Source organism: Cygnus atratus, chromosome 6, assembly GCF_013377495.2.
Source record: "Cygnus atratus isolate AKBS03 ecotype Queensland, Australia chromosome 6, CAtr_DNAZoo_HiC_assembly, whole genome shotgun sequence".
Lineage (NCBI taxonomy): Eukaryota > Metazoa > Chordata > Aves > Anseriformes > Anatidae > Cygnus > Cygnus atratus.
In genome coordinates this window covers 12,868,669-12,889,143 of record NC_066367.1, presented here as the reverse complement: position 1 = coordinate 12,889,143, position 20,475 = coordinate 12,868,669, and the positions used below count along the sequence as shown (strand labels likewise).

The 20,475-nt window shown below is 40.7% G+C and overlaps 1 protein-coding gene across 1 annotated transcript in view; it reads right to left on the bottom strand.

Annotated features, from left to right (window-relative positions):
• PLEKHM3 (pleckstrin homology domain containing M3) overlaps nt 1-20,475 on the bottom strand; it is an 84,102-nt gene that overhangs the window by 10,650 nt on the left and 52,977 nt on the right. The window contains exon 7 of the mRNA XM_035569251.2: nt 4,160-4,317. Coding sequence (XP_035425144.1) covers nt 4,160-4,317 — 158 coding nt within the window. The remainder of the gene's footprint in view (nt 1-4,159; nt 4,318-20,475) is intronic.

Genomic DNA, 20,475 nt, shown 5'->3' with positions numbered 1-20,475 from the left:
AAGAACTACTCTCTTTGGTTCACACACAACTACAGTCACAACATAAAAGGCAAGGGATCAACTCTCCAGGCCTTAACCAAGAGAGTAAATTTTACCAGAGAAACACAACAAATTATCTGTGAGGGTAGGTACTCAGATACCAACACTTGGGCAAGATCAAGACATTATTAACTGGGTAGCATGCAATAATCTTAACATTAACTATAATTACTTAACTATCCAATTAAACAAAATCATTTTAACGAGTAATTCCATTCTCTCTCCAGTAGTATTTTTCTCAGTACTCCTTAAGATTTAAAACTTGTTCGAAATTGTTCTAAATCATAAAACAAATGGGATCACATATCATGGACGACTGTATCACTACACAAAATTTCTTTCTCTTTTTTTCACTTCTGCTATTATTTTTTATTTTGGGAGAAAAAAGCAAACTTTTCACCACGTTAATGTAGAACAAGCAATACCAGAACAACTCAAGGGGCAGTGCCTGGCTGCTAATAAGCAGGCAAGGATAGCTCTAACAAGCCAGTTGATAACCAGAGAGAGAGATTTAAGCTCATTTCACAACACTTGTAAAAATAAAATTAGCAATATAATAGGATAATTTTATATGTTTATTTGGTAAATTTAAGCCTGAGGCAAATTTAGTTCAAGAAATAAAATAGGAGGTTGATGTGCAGGTTGTTTAAGTTGCCAGAGCTCCAGTAAAAGCAGAGCTGTGAGAGTTTACATTAGCAGGCAATTTGCTCCCTGAAATGTGTAATTAACTCAGTAGGCTTTAAAAAGACTCTTCATGATTTAAAGACCTTCGAAAAGATGCAGAATTTATGAAATTTAGATGAACCCATATAAATATGTGAAAGAAAGACGTAAGGGAGAAAAATGGGGGACAGAGGAATCAGATCGGAAGAGGCATCCAAAAGGATGAGCCAATTAAAAAAAAAAAAAAAAGTTTACTGAATCATGGCTTTCATTAAGGTCTGTGCAGAATAACCACCTCCCAAGAAAAGCCACAGAAAGGAAATATCATTAGAAAGCTTATGACTTTGTGAGCCCACCCTTACATTCAAGGCAGCAAACTGTTGTGCTGTATTGTTGAGCAGGATGTAAAGAGTCTGCCAAGCACAGCCCACAGACCCGCTAATTAAGTGAACTGATTGTGTTTGTTTTGGAACCGTTTGCCAACAAAGGAATGTGTCACGCTGATTAGTGAGAGAAGGGTATGTAATATATGTGTATTCAAACCCTGAGGAGCACATTACCCAGGTATTCACTCTGTTTGCTCAAGGATTGACGAAAATGACTCTTAAGCAAATAACCTGACCAAAGAGAAACTCCAGCCTTCAAGAGAGGCCCCCCTTTTCTCTCAGATAGATATATCTGAAGACCACCCATCCTTCATAAATTGCTACTGAAGACTGCTCTAGAAGCTGCTGGGAAGATTTCAGAGAGAAACGATCTCTCAAAGCTGACCTAAGAGACCACAAGGATGGAAAGGTAACAGCCAGCTGAGAACCACACTGGAATTGTAACGGCCTCTCTGACAGATGTCACTCTTCTCTCCAAAGAGCAAGAAAGGTCAGGGAGGTAGCCAGAAAAACAAGTGCCAGCTCAACACAGACACACACACACACAGCCCACACAAACAGACTTCACTTTTCAAACATTCAACAGAGAGGTGACATTTGCAAAAGCTGCCATGCACCCACTTTCAAATATTCTCAACCTAAGAGCCCAGTTTGCTGGTAGAATTAATAGCATGCTCAAAAGTGAATGAGTAACACGTGAGAACAAGAAAAGACAGGAAGTGGTTTTCAGAGCTCAGCTCTTTTTCAACTCAGCAGCTACAGTCAGGGTACCTCAATGTCTAGGTGGCCCCAAGTATAAAATGGGAGTCCTATGTTGTAGACATCAATTTCAGAAAACAAAGATGGAGAAATGGAGTTGTAGTCAATTCTCACTGCACACTTGTGGACTCAGAACAGTACAACTAAATCACAACTCGGAGCTAACTGTTTATCCAGAGCTCAGTACGACACTTAACTAATAGCAAAGCTGGACATATGTCATCTGAAATTTCAGGTATAATTGCAAGACTTCATATAAACCTTTTGTAGTTTGCCATTCCATCTGCTACAGGTTACTCTGTACATGTGCCTATGTCTAAGTAGCTTCCTCGCCTTATACCTGTCACTGTAGTGGTCAGAATACCTCCTACAGAATCCCTCTGATCTGTATTCGATAGCAACAAATGTCAAAAACCTCTACCTGGCCTTTTCCCTCAGAGCTTTGCAGCTGATGGGAGTTGCTCAGTAAAACACACAAGTTCCCCTATTGGCACGACTAGTCTCCAGCATGAAGATGGAAAAGCGTAAAAATATGGAACTGGAATAATCTGGTTAGCTTCACAGGTGCATGTGCCCACATGAGTAGTAATGAGATGAGAAAACTAACAAGAAAGAGAAATGGAAAATGCTGGTGACAAAAGCTACAAGCAGTGATAAGGAGTACAAAAGGAGCAAGCATAATGACCTCTGACAAAATAAGAAAGAGAAATATTGGAGAACTATTCATGCTGATTGTGTTTTCATTAAAATTGTTAACAAAGACCACTGTCTTTGGCATGACATCAACCACGACTTCACTTTTGTGAAACATGAACAAAAGTCCTTTCTGGCTTCTAACTCACACAAAAACAGGAGCTAGAGCACCTTCTTTTGGCATTCACTGAACTACTGACAAATACTATTTGATTCCAGAAGCTTTTAAACTCTGTAATTGCAAGGTATGTCTGATCTCAGCTGAAGGGCAAGGGAACAATATATACCCAACAATGTTTTTGCGAACAAAATTCCCCCAGGCAAATCAAATGCACAGACCTTCAGGTAAACTTGTCTTCCCAAATGCTCTTACATTTGCTCATCAGTCTTTTGGGAAGATCTTCAATTGCCTTTTATACAATCTCAATAGCCATCTTAGGCTTCGTGTCATCTTTTTAACTCAGCCCACCTCACCACACACCCTACATACATTTTTTCTTGAAAACTGTTGATAGAGCTCAGCTGTACACCTTGTTTAGCTTATGTTCTCTGCTTTGTCAATGCACTTTCTAGAATAAGAATCTGGAGAAAGAATGTGCAAAACAGTTACTGAAAGCCAAGTTAGGCTGAAAAACCCCAAAGAAGAGTTCTTGGTTACTTGTACTTTAACATCTTTGTACACACAGGGGAATCGGATTCTTAACAAAGGTCTTTCAACAGGCTGCTCCTGATTGTTTCTAAAGGTGGCTCTTCAATTGTTTTCCTTTCAATGGAACTTTTTGGAGAAAAAAATAAAATGACTATATTTGAAACAGCCAAAAAGTATTTATCTGTGGAGGAATGCTGCGCTGTCAGATACACTGTCTTTCTGTTGAGTTAAAAAAAAAAAATCCCCTTTATTCAAAATCCAAGACATTTTTGTAAAAGTGTAGTAACACTGCTGTGTTGCCAAGTCTACTCTGGTTTTCTGCATTTTGCTTTTAAGTTTTCCATGCAACTCCTATCCCTGATTTGGCACCCAGAACTCCATACAATAAGAAATAAATGTTCTTGAGTTTAACTCAGGGCTGGTCATATATTTATTATATAGCCACGTGAGAAAAACAGTCATTAAAAGAAGAAAAAAAACCACCAAACTTGCATACATATGCAGAGGAGTATGCACAGAGAAAATGGAGAATTACCCATAGCATTCCATAGGGAAAAAAAATCAGAATAGATGGTTATTGCTTTACAACGTACAGTCCCAGTACATCAAGGGTCAAGTGACATCAGATACCAGAAAGATGACTGTGATCACTCCAGAGAATCTGTCTGGCATTTTAGGACACTTTGCAAACTCAGAAAAACTTTGAACAAATCACATAATGGGATTCTACTACGTACTTTTCCCATTTTAAGCAGCTGTTCTGAGACTTACAACTACTCTGGGAAGTAGCTCCTCTGGTCTACTTCCAAGCCTGCTCATGGTGGCCTCCCTGGGCCAGCAATCTAGTGTAGCGGCCCAGGAATATGTATTAGTCAGATCCAGTCTGCAGTTATTTAAATAATAAGAGGTCACGAGGCTGGGAATGCCACCAAGATGTTAAATGAGTCAAATGTTAATTTCATTACAGTACCTGCTTGTAGAAATGTCCTCAAAGGGATAGAGGATTTCTCCATTGTTGCAAATCTCACAGATGAAACCCTTTTGACTACAAAGACTGCAGCTATACACATGAGAGGTGGCAAACTTGATCACCTTCCCCAAGAAAGGAGCCAACTTTCCTTCAATAACCTGAAATGAGAAAATGACATGGAATGAACCCATAAAAAATTACCAGAACTCCCTGAAAGACTGAAAAAATATAAATACAGATATGCAGCTATGCACAGCTGGTTAAAACAACAGGAAATTAACTTCCCAACAGTTATAGCTCCATGAAATCACAAATGGTAATAGTGGCCATTGAACTGACAACGATCAAAATGTGAAAAAAAAAAAACAGAAAACTTACAATTTCTATAAATCCCTAGTGACACACAAGATTGGTGTTCATTTAAAGTAAAATAACACATTCATATATTAAGGCACAGAAGAGCAAATAGAAAGAGTTTAGGGCGTCTGTATTATCATTTAAACTAACAACTATGGATACTGCCTTACACTTACAGTTTTCACTTCTTGCTAATTTTTATGCACAAATCAGTTTTGTCTTTGTTCTTTTTCCTACAAAGCACAGGGTGTTTTGTGTTTTTTTTTTTTGCATATTTTTCATGAACAGAATCCTGCCTTACCTGCTTTAGTAACATTGCATTTCCCATTAAAAACCATTAAAATACATTATTTCCCTCATTGCCAAAGTGAATAAATTCTCAGATAAACTCTTGAATAGGAATTGTGTTTTTTTCCTTCAGTGTCCAGCTCTCAAATCAAGAAGTCTCTCACTGCCAGACAACCTTGATAGACCATTAGAAGTGATTAGCGCTGCCTGTGTTGGTGTGAAAAAACTGCCATGTAGTATAGATTAAACTGCCAGCCACAACACTCATCTAAATTTGTGATTCAGTGACAATGTCTCAATAAGGGGTGCTATTCAGGCAAAATACTTTCCATTCAGATTGAACTTTCAGAGTCTTTAAGGAATTCTGCTGGTATATGGAATAATGAAGATGAAATAAGGCCCTAAGTGTATATTCTCTCCTGGACTTCCTGTGGTCTGAATGGCAGCCTGCCAGATTAGTGATAGAAATGTGTCATGAGATTTGATAGTGACCTCCCATAAAAAAGGAAAAAGAATGTAGTAATTGCTGTTTGAAGGTTTATACAGGGCTGTGCCCTGAAACCTAAGAGTGGGGAGATTTACACTTAAATGTGTGCTAGATTCAGTTCAGGCACCCCTTCCCCTCCATATCCCGCTTGTAAATGGCTTTAGTGTAAACCAATCTAGAGAAAGCAAAGGTCAAGGCAGAGAAGAACAACTGAGGTTTCAGAAGCACTCCTTCCCTACGTAAAGCAGAAAGGAAATAAACTTGTGTTCCAGGGCAATGTCCTGTCCACTAGCAGAGATACCCACTGTTAAAGAAGAGAAAAAAGGATAGGTAGCAAATGCATAGGTAGCATTGATCTTGATGGCACTGAATGGCATGGGCTGAAACGGGCCTCCTCTGCTTTCAGCTCTAGTCTGCTAACAGCATCTGCAACAACAGGAAGCGGCAGTGTTATTGCCAGTACTGCAGATAGGACATCTGCTCATGTTAGAGGAAAAATGACGTTCCTATTACATCCTGGTATAGGAAGATCCCCTTCAAGCAGAATATAAACAGTCCAGAGAGGCTGCTGCAAATGAAGCCACAGTTCAAGGTAGTGATATTTCTAACCTTCTGCCAGATGGCCAGACACTAGTTTAGCTCCCCTTGGCTGGGTTTTGTTTTTCATTGAAAAGGAAGAAAATTTTTTGCTTGCAGACTTCAGGGCTACAGAGTGTCTGAAAACCAAACAAGCTAGGAGTAGGGGAAAGACACAAAAGTTGATGGTGTTCAGGAAACAGGAGGAAAGGAACGGTGTAGTTGCCCAGCTCTTGACACTGCTACGACAACACATTTAGCAGCAATGGATGAAATATGCATACAATGACAACAAGTAAACCATGATACATACATACTTTCCATAGCACTTTCATGCTATAGCAACCACCTCTGACAGGCTCTAAAAGCTCCATTAAAATGTCAGGCTGAAGACATAGCTGCAAACAAAATCTGTAAATCTGTACTAATGTCACTGTCAGCAAGGACTTAAGAGTTAAGTCTCTGAATTAAAAACATATTTTATACAGTATGATGTACAAAATTAACATAATCTATTACCATCTTAAGCACCAGGGGTGAATTTAAGTCTGTACAAGGCACAAAAGATTTCCTGTGCTGAAGAGCTCACAAACTAACCAAGACAGATTGATAGCCCCCAAGGAGATGGTGTTATTCATCCCTATTTATTTATTTGTATGGCTCACCATAGCACTGTAGTGGGTTGACTTGTAACTCTGGCCACTGCAGACATACAATGAAGATTATATCTTCAAAGAACTATGCATGCCAATTTTGCAATGTGAATTACAGGCCATTTTACTGTATTACAGGAGGAAGACAAAATGCAACATCAAACTGATGTTATCACTATTTTTAGCATCTGCAAATTTTGTGTCATTTTACTTCATCAGAGACCTCAAGGCTGTGCACAGGAAACAACTTTTCTTGCAGCCTTCTCTCATTCGTTTTTCTACCTAATAAGAGTAAAATCCTCATCTCCATTTATCTCAGCAAGCAAAAGGGGATACTTCTGCTTGCTGTACCCAAGAGGAATTTTGTGGTAACACTTCCACAGTGATTATTTTATGGCTCTCGGAATGGGAGCTTGGGACATAATCTATGGTGTCAAAGCTTACCCTGTGACTAAACACTCTCATGACAGCTGGATGTCAGTCAGTTAAGACATCCCAGAACCACAATGACAGAGTTCCAGGATGTTCTCCCAGTTGATGCTAGAATCAGGTCTTGAGTTTCAAGGAAACACAAGTGATAAAGAATAAAAGTGTCTTACAACTAGCTAGGTATCAGGAAAATCAAAAGGAAAAAAAAAACTCAAAAGGCTGTCTTGGCAGATCCAGCAACATCTATGTCATTTTTTACTGCTAAATCTGTTACCAACGCCTTTCAGCGACAGAGACTCCACAGCCTCCTTACAGTGTATATCTGTTCTCAGTGTTGGGTCACTCCTAAGCTTTAACCTGAACATTTCAGTTTACAAAAGAAGCTGAAATTTCAACCTACTTGTTCCAGAAGCAGAGCACAGAGAAAACCCTTCTAAATCCAAGGAAACTAGCAATGCTTTAAATGCCACACGTCAAACAAATCTCAAATCAGACCTGTGGACCTGCAGGAGGTAGGTAACATTCAGTTGTCCAGCTCATGCACATTCAGATAAATTGTGTCACTGTGGTGAAAACACAAGTGGCTCCCTGTAACTCAACTCAGTTCTCAGGTGGAGGCTGAGACCTGAAGACTCTTAATGCAACACGAGTCACTGGCAGGCCTAGCTGGCAGGTTCAGCAGTGGGAAAGTCTCTTCTATAGTATACAGCGGGTCTGGAAAACATGTCCATTAGCCCAGGGTGTAGAGGGAGAAAAAGTGGTTGAATTTGGTCTTTGAAGACAGCAGCTGTTATACGTACATGGAGCACTGAAATTGCAGTGTCATGTTCACAACCTGCAGCCAGTACCAGTCTGTGGGGACTACAAAGTAGTGTATATAATCCATTCTTTTCCTCCTCTCTGGTATGTTGGTAGTATTTGCACCCCATTAACAGATAAGTACATCAAGAGAAATGGCAAAAGATGGTGTTTTTTTTTTCCATAAGACCACACTTAACCCAACTAGATAATCAAAGGGTTAAAAATAACAAAGTATCACATCATTGGGAAGTGCCTATGCACCTGGAAGACAACTGTGTTAAAAGGACCTGACCAAACTAGAAAACCTGTTGCTTCTTAAGCAGCAGAAATGAGGAAGCTTTTGTGATCTATGTCCTACTTATCTCCACCACCATGTGTTGCCATCCACACCTCTGAAATCCCACTGAAATATTCCATCTCTTTTCCACATCACCCATTTATCTGATACATTGAGAAAGAATCTATGTCCTCAAAATTACCTAATTACCTTTAATCTAATGAGAACCAAGTGTCCAAATCCTTTCAATATTTGAGCTACAAGAATCAGCTGGCTCCACAAATGAAGTCCCCCATAACTGCAGGTTATCCTGTTAAGTCTCCAGAATTTACACAACCTAGACAGCATTAAGTCTAGAGAAACTGTGAAACCACATACTATGAGCTGCAGACCAGTCTATCACATTTCATATGAAATGTGGAAATTTAGCACAAAACCTTCTAAATTAAGAGTACACTAAAAGAATGGAAACTAAAAATTTCACCACTCACTTATCCCTGTATCATAATGCAGCCTCAAAATGAACCTGTAAAGGCTTGAAAGTAAATTCCTGTCTATAAAAGAAAAAAAAAAAAAGAGCATCAAGCTTAAACCAAATTAAAATTCTGATGAGTTCAGATTCTCTCCCACCTACAGATGCTGCAGCACACATGAAGAGCAAGGTCTGTTTTCTAATCCTAATTCTTTGTAGTGCAAGCAACTGTTTCATTGTCCAAAGTTAAGGGTGAAAGAGGATGATGGCATCCTGGTCAATCAATCAATGAAGGGTGCAGTGCAGCTTTCCCTCCCTAAACCGGTCAAGGAACCCATCCCAGAAGGATTCTGGACACAGGGCCATGCTCATACAGTTAGCTTACCACTGCTGCAACTGTCATATTTCTTGGTCTGCTGCTTGGTGACAATGGGTGGAGACTACTTGTGTTTGGAGGTCCAAAGCAGGCTGTCTCTGAAGAGCCTCAGTATTCAGATCAGAGTTACTGTCCACCTCTGTGGATCTGGAAAAAGCCTCTAAGCTATCACCGTGGCTTTGCATGTTGCAGCTCCCGACTGTCTCATGTGATATGAATTGTATGAAAATACACACCCACGTGTACATAAAAGACGGGCCCTGCCCTCAAAGCACTTACAATTTAAACCAGCAAATGAGCACTGCTTTTTACACCAACTGCCACTCATATCTCACCCTAAATGGGACAACCTTCCAGAAGTAAATGAGACAACTTTCAGGAGTAGCAAGTGTTGCCCAGGTGACTCTCACCAGGATCCCTGTCCCTCACCTTCACAACACATTTCTGCGCACATGAGCCTGTCCTGCACCAGAGCAGAGGCAGTTACCTCACCCCAGTACATGCTGAGCTACAGCTCTGTCCTGAACCCATCTCTCATCCAAGCTCTCCAGGATGAGCACAACACCAGTAGAAATCTATCTCTGGAGGCGCCTGCTCCCCAAACCCTAGCTTTGTCCTTAACTCTCCTGCTGCCCTGCAGTACAGTAGAGGGGAGCCAAAAGAACAGCCCATTACACACAGTAGAGAGAAGTCAAGTCACTGTGTCTTCCCTTGTATGAGAACATACTTAGCAGCATGAAGGAGGGTTGCACAAACTAATCCCACAGGAGAGCAATGTAGAAAGCACAATGTTGCAATATATGAATGCTTTCATAGTCAAAAAGCAAACTGGAAAAGTAGATGGCCATGGTACGGTGGCAGATCTCATCTGTGTTTAGAGCCCTTCTAACTCAGAAAGATGGCAAACTAAACTTGCAGTTTTTGAACTTCGGAAAACAGAACAAGATAAAAAATACACTGAAAAAGGTCTATTGCAAAATTATTTGTAAGAGTTTGTTCTACTCCATGAGTAACAGTTATTCAAATTAGAAAAGACGTAATAGCAGCCTCTGACTGGGTGTCACAGGAAAGCAATCAAACATGGATTAGATGAGATAAGGATGGAAGTCCCCTCCAAAGTCAGACTGTTTTATTCCCAAAGAGGTAATATTACAAGGCTTTAAGGGGAACTAGAGGTGGGGGGGAGAGAAGAAAGAAAAAGAACATAAAGAAAAATCAGTCATCTCTAAGCCACTATCGCTTCAAGTAATGCCTCCATAGCCTTCTGCCCACTTACTAGTCCAGGACCACAGAAATACCCAACTCTTGCATCATCACCACATAAATCGTCACTGAAATCTATCAGACATGTGATAAACTTTCCAGACAGGAGAGAAAAAAACAGTACAGTTTTCAGACATTTCTCAGGGAAGTATGTGTTTGCTTTGAGGGCAGGGCACCTTTCAGCTATGCTAGCTAAGAAGTAACAGGTAAGGAGGAAGACCTCCATCCCTGCAGGAGCCTGTATATTGTGCATTTCTGCAAGGGTCATCAAACCTCCTACCCTATCTGTGCATTTATCTACTAACTACTTAAAAAAAAAAATGTAGTAAATGCTTACATAGCACAGAGATCATAGGAATCTTCTATCACCTACATAAGGATCGTCAAAACAGGTGGTAAAGGGGATATAGCTTGCTGAGCTTTCAGATATACTGTTGTGCTTGGTATGTAACACTACGAAGGCCAAGAAGTCCAAATTCTGAAGTGTTATGGTACATTAGACCACATCAAGAGTTTCTGGATTAAAGTAACTGTTTAAATTTTTTAGTCTAAGTAATTTCCAACATATGATAATGAAATTAAAATCGTACATTGTTAAAAACAAAACAAAACAAAACTTTTGTTAATATCCAAGTTAATGTAGAATCATCAAGTACAGGATATTTTAACAAAGGATTTCCACAGTGTTTGAGAAAGAAGGGAAACCACACATCTGTAATATTCTGTGAGCTTGGACACAAGGATCAGACAACATGTCACAGCATGTCTAGGAACATTGTCACTTCACTGTGGCTAAGTGGTCAGGGAGTAAGCACTGAAAAGGGAAGTAGAAATGCCCCCAACTCTCCTAAACTCTCAGAACTGGACCTGTAGTTTTCTAGTGTACAAGAAGCACAGGAGGAAACCCTGGCTATTATTCTTATACAAGAGTATCTGCTGCTACTGTGCTGCTTAGAGTCCTTCCACCAGGGTTAAGTATTCCAGGTAAAGTGGTGAAAACACTGTAAAACTTGGATCTCACTGCCACTGTGAGACAAGCTAAATTTGCCATATGGCTTTGTGACCCCACCCTTGTAAATCAGCTCGTTAATCATTATTGTCATAGAGGTGATAAAGCTGTTTTATAAGCCTACACTGAAGCAGTAACATTAACTACTTATGTAGAGGCTGGTGTATTTCTCTGCAGATAAGATTTATTGGAAGGCCCTCTCTTTAAAGACACAGGTTTGCCTCATAACCCTCCTCTGGAGCTCCAGCAATCCGTTCTACTTCTTCCTCCAGTCTGATTTACATGTCAGACACAAGTGATGCCTGGAGGGGATGGGTTAAGCGATATGAAATCCCTAGAACACCTTGAACTATAGGTTCAAATCTCAACTGGATTGTCCCAGCCTCTCTTCCTGACAGAATAAAATTTATGATTATTTCCCAAGGCCAGACACACTTGCCTCTGTCTGAGATACAGACAAAATTTGCTAGGAGGCACTTACGCAACACAGGAGAGACATGAAAAGGCCAAGAGGCACTGAGAAAACAGAAGGGGTGGTAGACATGAAGTTCATTCACCACCCCCAATCACATACATGGAGGGGTTAGAAAGTCCTTTTAACTACTGGGATTAGTGTCACAAACATGCCGGGAGGAAGGAAGCTATCTGAAGGAGCAGTCAACAACAGTACACATCTTTTCAACATCTTCTGAATTCAAGGTTTCTGCCTCCTCCTGGTAGTTTTCTTTCTAACGCTCTAGAAACAGCTGGTTTGAATCAAGCCAAGCCAATCACTAACAAGCTCAGAGGTAAGCTTCAGCTATGCCTGGACTTTGGAGTATCACAGAGAATGTACTTCCTGCACTGAATGAAAAGGAAAAAAAAAATCTCCTTCTGAAAAGGCTGGCTTAGCTTCAGCACTGTGCCCACCACCCTCCAAGTTCCAGTGATGGGAGTTTTGTGGAGGAAGACCAAACACCCAGAAATCTTTCTTCACCTCCAGAACAGATGAGAAGTATTACTTTGAAAGAATTATTAATGATTTAAGAAAATAAGGCTGGATAAAACACCTCAAGAAACCTCCAGATTAACCCTCAGCCTACAGCCCAACCAACTGCCAGACTTGCTTAAAAACTTCTCACCACAAGGATTCCCCAACTCTCCAGTACTCACAACAGCTGGAAAGCTTTTCCTAATACCCCTCAGATCTCTTTTGCTGCAGTCAACTTTGTTTCACGCTCCATCTCCTATCCTTACGTTGTGCAATACGTTTCAGAAAGCATTTTCTGCCAAAGTCACTTCTCTCACAAGTAATCTCTGTTGCACGAAGTCACTTCTCTCACAAGTAATCTCTGTTGCACGTGTGGAAGAGCACAAGCAGAACGGTGCAGGAAGGCTACAAAGGTTGCCTAATCTATCTGCTAATTGCAGAACAGGCAGGTATTTTACACGTGGAGATCGGGCATTAAAATGCAAAGGGTAAAATGGAATCTCCACCCTGTGACAGATTTCAGCAGGGTCAGAATTTCTGGCATGAAAACATTGACTTGGAGACAAGCGCTAAAATATGCTTAGCTAAGGATAATACAAACTGCAGAGCAGAGAAAGGGAAAACACATTCCCTGGCTGGGAAGTTCCTAGTCATTTACATCTAGAGAACAGACAATGCTCCTGAACTGTTCATTTCCTTGAGGATTTTTTCCCTTCCGTTCACCAGATTCTTAACTCTGTGAATTCTTGTTACAATTTCAATGCACAATTAATCTTCAGTTCAGAGGAAAGGGAAACGGAAGGAGGAAGGATGACCATGAGGTAAAAGCCCCAGAGAGGCAGTTATCAGATCTCAGCTCTGCCCCATCTTTTATGCAATATACTGGTCTGATCAGCTTTCCTTGCTCCGCTCTGACTTCTAGTCACCTCTTTCAGATTGCTTGCCTTGTTTATTTAAATTGCAGGTGACTTAAGGGAAGAATAATGTCTTAATATTTGTGTGCACATACACCAGAGTCACTACATGCTGCTGTAAAAGAAATAAAAACACAACAATAACTTAGGAGAGCACAGCTCTGTACTTAGACCCTGCCTGTGCTGAACACAACAGAGGCTAGCCAGCTGCATGGGGAGGGGAAACACAGTGCTTTGGTTGAGAACAGACACAGCTTGACTGATCTGGGCTAACTGAAAGCACATCTTCTTTCGCTATGGCCATGCTAAGGGCCACAACCCCAGCTCCCAACAGTAAGGGTGATTCCACCCTACCTTTTCTTTTCCCTTTGCAACCTTTGCAGATCCCTGGCTGTCCCAAGGGCCTGTTCAGCCAGTGGTACAAGTGGTAGCAATGTGGATGGGAGCAGGTGAGGCCAGGGACTCTGTTTGCCAGCTGCTGACACCCGTGGTGCTGGCTCTGACACACATGCCGCCATTTTGCCATTGCTGGCCTTGACACAGACAAAGCGACATTGCGCAGCCACGTATTGTGCCGTGCTAACTCATCACCCACACAGGGCAGAGAACATCCCGAAAGGAAACCTGGGGATAAACACCGCGAGGAAAAAAAACAAAAAACAAACCCCAAACAAATCAAACCACAGCAGAAATGAGTGAGAATGTGAATAAACAGAAATCACTGGCTCTTTTTGACCTCCCTGCACTGGCAGTCCACACTGAGGGCAGAGCCATTTGCTATTCACGGTCCTTCCAAAAGGGAAGGCTTGAAATGCTGCACTTTAATTTTGCATTAAAGTGATATTCCACAAGTAAGCCACTGTAACTCTTAGAGGCACGGGGAAGAGGAAAATAAAAACAAATTCAAGAGCAAATGCTGTTAATCTCTGGCAAGCACATCTAGAGACAGGGTACAAGCAAAGATGGATTTACATTGGCTGGGGAGGAAGAACAAACTGGGTATATGTTCAGGGTTTATCCTTCAGTCCAAGTGAATTTATAGCAGGAGGCAGAGAGGATAACAAGGTCTCTCCAAGCGCTCCCCCACTCCTCTCATGGAAAGGAAAAAAAGCCTGAAAATTCAGTGGGTCTCTCGGTTCAAGCTGACACAAGTGGGAAAGATAGAATTGTCTCAGTATAAGCAACACACTGGAAAATCACTGGTGTCAGCTCTACAACCAGCCCTGTAAAGAGACTTTGGCCCTGCAGATTCTGCCTTTGCACTCCTGGCATTTTAGGCCTCTTCCCTCCTTTCTCCTTCCCCCAAGGTTTCCAGGCAGCTACATGTCAATTGTGTCACACCCTGAGTTCTCCTAATCTTGTCGCAGGGATGAATTATAGGTTGTTTTAAGAAACAGGTATTCAAGCAAAGGTTAAAGGCTATTTTAATCAAACAAGGTTGAAAGAGTAGCAGGTATTTGGCTGGTAGAGAACAGAAAGCACTTTCCTCAGCTTAAAAACTGTATGTGACTCTGTATACTCACACAAGTAAATATGCATTCAGGCAGAGAGTGTATGTACTCCTTTCTCTCTCTCTCTCTGTTTTAAGACTAAGCAGGCAATTGCATGCTGAGACATTAACTTAATCTACATGCCTACTGAGTAAGACATTATTTCATGAGTGACATCACAAAGGTAGAAACGCTTCTGCCTTGCACAGGACTGGATCAGTGCATTTTAAGGAGGAGTCCGCTGAGGGCTTTAGAGAAAGAAAGCAACATACCAGGAAAATGGCTAGGGTTACTCTGAAAAAACTCTGTGAGTACAAAGTATATTTAGATTTTTTTTAACCCTTATTTCATCCAAGCAGGTAATCCTGAGACAGTATTTTGTTTCTTTGGGAAATTCTGTTTCTTGGGATGTTAAGTCCTGGGACACGGCCAGCTGCCTCTCCTGAACAGACATTGTATGGGAAGCGCAACAATGAGGTTAGAGCCCAGCTCTTCACACAGCTAACCCTAATCTCCAGTTCTGGGCCTTTCATGATGCACAACAACAACAACAAAAAAAGAATCATGGTTAGCACAAAGTAGTAGAAAAGGAGTAGCTTATATTACTACTGAATATAGTAGCAATATTAATTTGTGAGGCTCAAAAAACTTTAGAAGATCTCTGCAGATCTCAGAAGCTCTTGTGACCCACTGGCACCACTGCTGAGCCGTTTTAAACAGTTTCACACTAGAAAGCTACACCCACCAGAAGTGGCCCAGGTTTCATATTCATGTGGAAAAGCACCACATGTATTTAATAAGGCCTGTTGAAAACTCTGGTTTCGAGCAGATGCAAACCCTGTCCTGCTGTTAAAAGCATTTATTAACAAACTTGCTGTATCTCCACACTTCTCCTCCAAGACTTTAACACATCTAATTAAACTCAGATGAACTTGTCTTCCTGGCTGCCACCTGCCAAAACACTCCTGGCCGGCTCTGCCATGCTCTCCACATGACCATGAGCCATTCTCAATGACAACAACTCCTTTCCCCAGCAGAGCTGTGGTAAAAAGGAAACGCCAGTAAAATCCTTGCCATTACCACTAATTGTAAGCTGAGCTGTCAGCAGTTTGGGGAATTATACACACACCTGGAATATCAGCTAACCTGAAGAGTTTCCTGGTCTGCTGAAAGACATCTCAGTGCTAGCATACTCCAGGGAGTGACAGAAATGAGTGATAAAGGAGCCACAGCAAAGTATACAAACTGTTTAATTGCTCTTTTGGTATCAGACCTTTTAATATTTATGAAAATACACGTTGTGTATCTTTTCCCATCCCAGAATTATTTTCATAGTTTTCTGCTAATGCAACTACCACAGTCGTAAATACACAGGTCTTAACAAAAGGATATAAAGATGGCTACTAACATTATGCTGTTATGGTCCCATCATAGAACGGCCTGGGTTGGAAAGGACCTTAAAGATCATCTAGTTCCAACCCCCCTGCCACAGGGGGGTCCAAGATGCAGCCATTTGCACAGAACTAAGAGCGTCACAACCTTCACACATTTAAACTGCACGACGCATTTGCTGTAACGCCAACACCTGACTCTAAGACTTAAATCTGAGCTGACTGGTCACCCCCAGCCCCCTTCACTTGCAACAGAGAGAAGCAGGCTGCTTCCCTCCTAAAATACACTTAAAATAGGTGAGATGGACTATCCCTCCAAAATGCTGTTTTCCTTACTTTGACTTTTATCATGTCCTGGATGGCTGTTTTAAACATACACATAGTAAAGTGGGACCCATTTTACCTTAGTCCCATTACAAATGACTTGTCCTCTGTCTCCGAGAAAGCCTGCAGCAGAGCTGCGAAGAGAGTCCAGATCTCCTGTGCCTTAGGCTGAGAACTGGACTGATGTGCAGATGAACTTTACCAATGCATATGTTTCTCACCTCCCCGCACAAACACCTGTCTCTGTCTCCACCCCAGCAAATATTTAAGAGCAGGGGCTGCACCTGACACATCAATTAAAACCCATCACTGCTTTAAACCAGTTCTACTTTGAGGATTGTCTTCCTCCCAACCTGTGGTCAGCTGAATACTGGTAGTAACCCATCTCGGGACTCGCACCTGTCCCACATGACCGTGTCAACAGCTTGCCTGGGAGGCTGGAGATGTAAATCAATGTTTTCACTACCATGCTGGATGGTGAACTGTGGCAGCTATGACAAAGAGGTGCCTTGCATTTTGCTGCCCTTGCTGAGCTCAGTGAACTCCTGCAGAAAATTGTGACAGACAAATTTTCAGCCATCTCAGCAGGATTTCACAGCCAGGCCTGCCAAAACTCTAATTCTCCTTCTCATCTGCCACCTCCTGCCCCTCAAGCAAAACAAGGGCTTGTCTAAACTTAAAAGGATCTGCTAGTACAGCTACATGGGTAAACCTCTTTGGTAAATAAATGTTTAAGCTGATACAGCTTATATTGATTCACTGAATGAAACAAATGATGCCACCAAGAGACTTTCTTATTTATGTAACTGAGTTTGCACTAATGCTTGTATAGGTACAGCTATATCCATTAAGAGTGTGGGTTGGTTTTTTTTGTCACGCACCTATGCCAGTAACACTTCTAACATTAGACCAAGTCCAAAGTATTTTAGCCAAAACCCAGCTTTGCCAGTCAATATAGCCACATGCACACCACTGGCTTTCACCAGCACAGGCACATGGGTTAGATGCCACATCCCATCACTTCCCTGACAGACACTGCTGCGTTACCAGAAGTTTGTAGCACAGACCTGGCTCCTAACAAGCTAACAAACAGTGAGATTTTTTTTTTTAGAATATATGTCCTAGCACAGTACTCTGTGATGAACTCACATCCTCAGTGAGAGTCAGTATCATTCAGAGTCCATTGAGAAAGGTCTTTGATTCTTTTATACCTCAGTGCTCATATGGGAAAGTAAAGAGAGGAGGAAGTTAGAAAGCCAATTATAATGCCAGCAGCACCTCCCATCAAATGAGGATCGTGCAGTTTGCATGTATCTACTTGGGGGAATGTTTTTATGGGTAAAGAAAAGGATACTGCTGAGCAAGGACAACACCACTGATGGATCTGGAAGTCGTCACGCAGTACGTTATAAATCAAAGCCAAGCATTTCCGAGTAATGGTACGAGGACCAAGTGATCAGAAAACAAGTTTTAATTCTGAAAAAAAAAAAAAAAAAAAAAAAAAAAACACCCAGGAAGTCAAGAGCAAAAAATTCCCATATCTCTTTGCAGTCTTTGATATTGATGGGACTCATGAAACAAGTTGTCTAAATCAACCTGAACTTTTTGCACCTGCAAAAACGCTAGAAATATCATCTCCAATTGCCTCCATCTCAGCCTAGGAAAATACATGTAAAACACGTATTTGCCACTAGAAAGGAGGTATGAAAAAAGTACAGGACAGGTTAAAAGCTTGGAAAAGTGAAGCAGCCCTAATCACTTCTTTGTTTTTCTAAGGCTTCCTAATCCTGGTCTAACAATATAACATGCTCAAATTAGGTGCAACTTACGCTTCACTTGAAGTTTATTCTTCTTTCCCCCATTTTTTTTAGGGAACACTACATGTGTAAATTAAGATTTTCAAATTGGGAATGCTTCTGTTAAACCAATTTTTCATGTAGTCAAAAATCCTATCAGATGCTGTAATCAGTACTAAATATGTTAGAGGAAGATGAAATCACTGATCTGTCTGTCAATAGGGAAGACATCTCCCTAATCCCCTCAGTAAGTAATGGGTCTATTCTGAAACCTTATAATCTCTTTATTTTGTGTAGTGTAACTGTGGACATTCTCATTATGGATACTTAATCCTCTCAAATATGATAAACTTCTGGCCTCAGTAATATTACTGTGGCATTAAGTTCATCATGTTCACTGTGTGTTCCTCAAAGAAGCATTTCCATTAAGGATTTTTATGCGCATCTCACATTCGCTATATGACCTGTGCTATGGCGCTGGGAGAATGGGGCTCTCCTGTTTACCCTTTCTCTCCATGGTTCTGCACGCTGTCTGTAGGTTCATCTACAGGTAGATAGTCGGGAAAGTTGATCGGAATTAAATGGATGTTTTAATTAAATGTTAATGGATTATTATCTACAATGTAAAAATTGATAAATTAAATCCACTTCATTACACCCCTGTAAGGATATAAAAATTCAGAATGAAAATGGCTTTAATACAATTTAGCTCACGTTGCTTCCAAAGTAAATGGACATAAACCAAAGAAAAAACACTTATATTTTGAATAACAGTATTTACAGCAGTTCAATATGGTTCAACTCATTACTTAAAATTCCCATATTTTGTCTTTTCAAGCATTTTTTCCTGAGTGTTCACATGTAAACAAATCTTCAGACTGTCTTTTTAAATCTCCTATCTCACTCAACATTCCCATCCTTGACATCCAGTCATTTTTGCTGTTACATTGATCCTTTTTATTTTACCGTATCTTTTCAAGGTAGTGCAACAAGGATGAAATAATTTCCATAATTAAGAGTGTTTCTTCAGTAAAGAACATCACTGCATTAATCTTTGCACACTTGTATATATTGCTATTTAACATAAAATCCAGGCAAGATATTAATTATTCTGTGTGGATTAAGCACCTGAATTTCAAGCTTGTCACAATAGCCACTTCAAGTCTGTTACTTGTAAAGCTCCAATTAATCTAGAATCAAGTTAAGTAGCAAGAATATTTTTCCTACAAAATGCAAGATTCTTGTCTGAGTCAGCTTCTATACAAACCAATGTTTACCAGCATAAAAGCTGTTAGTCTCACCAAAAGCAGCTCCACAGTCACAGAAAATTAATAGATACTTTTGAACTCCAACTTGCATGACCTGTGTCCACATGTCCACAGTGGACATTAGTAATAGCAGCAGAGAACAAGTTCACACCTCCACTAAGTTCATGGTGATGCTACCCTTGACTTTGACTGTATCATCAGGGACTATACAGCACATAAATAAGAGGAATTGTTTTTTCCAGTGTACAATGTATGCTTAAAACAGTAATTTCAAGAGTGAGTACTTGCTTCCTAACAAGTAGAGGTCGTCTTTCTTAAAGCTTTAGTTGATTGGAATAGCTCTGGATAAACTGGCTAACAAAGAAGCAACAGCATTTTAATGGAAGGCTCAATGGTGATGCAGGACAGATTACTCACGTGAGCACTATTAGGAAAAGTACCTTCTCACTGAGAGTTTAGCAATTTTCCACAACTAATGACATTTTGTCTAATTTTTCCCCCCCTTTGCTTTGAACCCCAGTGAAGGTCTTCTCCAATAGAGCCCTCTCCAAACTGATCCAAGTGACAACCATCCCTAGATCATCAGATACCTCAAATATGTGTTCAGCCACACCCATAAGGTCTAGGCATGGAGATCTGTTGAGCTTGGAAAGAGGTTTAAACTGGATTTCCTTTTAAAATAGTATTGTACGCTGCTTCATCTTGTGGCAAACAGGCATTTCAACATTTTTTTTTTTCACCTGAGAAGAGACATTTATAGAACATTTCTAAAATCCAGTTGCTTGGTAGAAAATGATTCCTTGTTTTGCAGGATCTTTAAAGAGTACTTGGCTTGGAAACCAATCAGAATTGAGATTTGACTAACCAGGGTAAAGGTTGCTTATATCTGCAGATTACCCCTCTCTGCTTTTCTAATTCACTCACCATGCCTTATCTTTCCATTAATCTTTAATAAACCTTTTAGTTAATTCCCCAAACACACACAATATACATGACAGCAGGATACAGTGCAAAAGCAGCCCATGGATGTGAAGAAATAGGCAGTAGAGGAATCAAAAGGAGGGGAAACTTTCAGGATTAAAAAAAACACACAAACTGCAGGTCAGTGGAAAATGATGAGCAATCAGGAGAAAGCAGTGGTACCGGGCAAACTGGGGAGATGGCTGTGCCTTTTA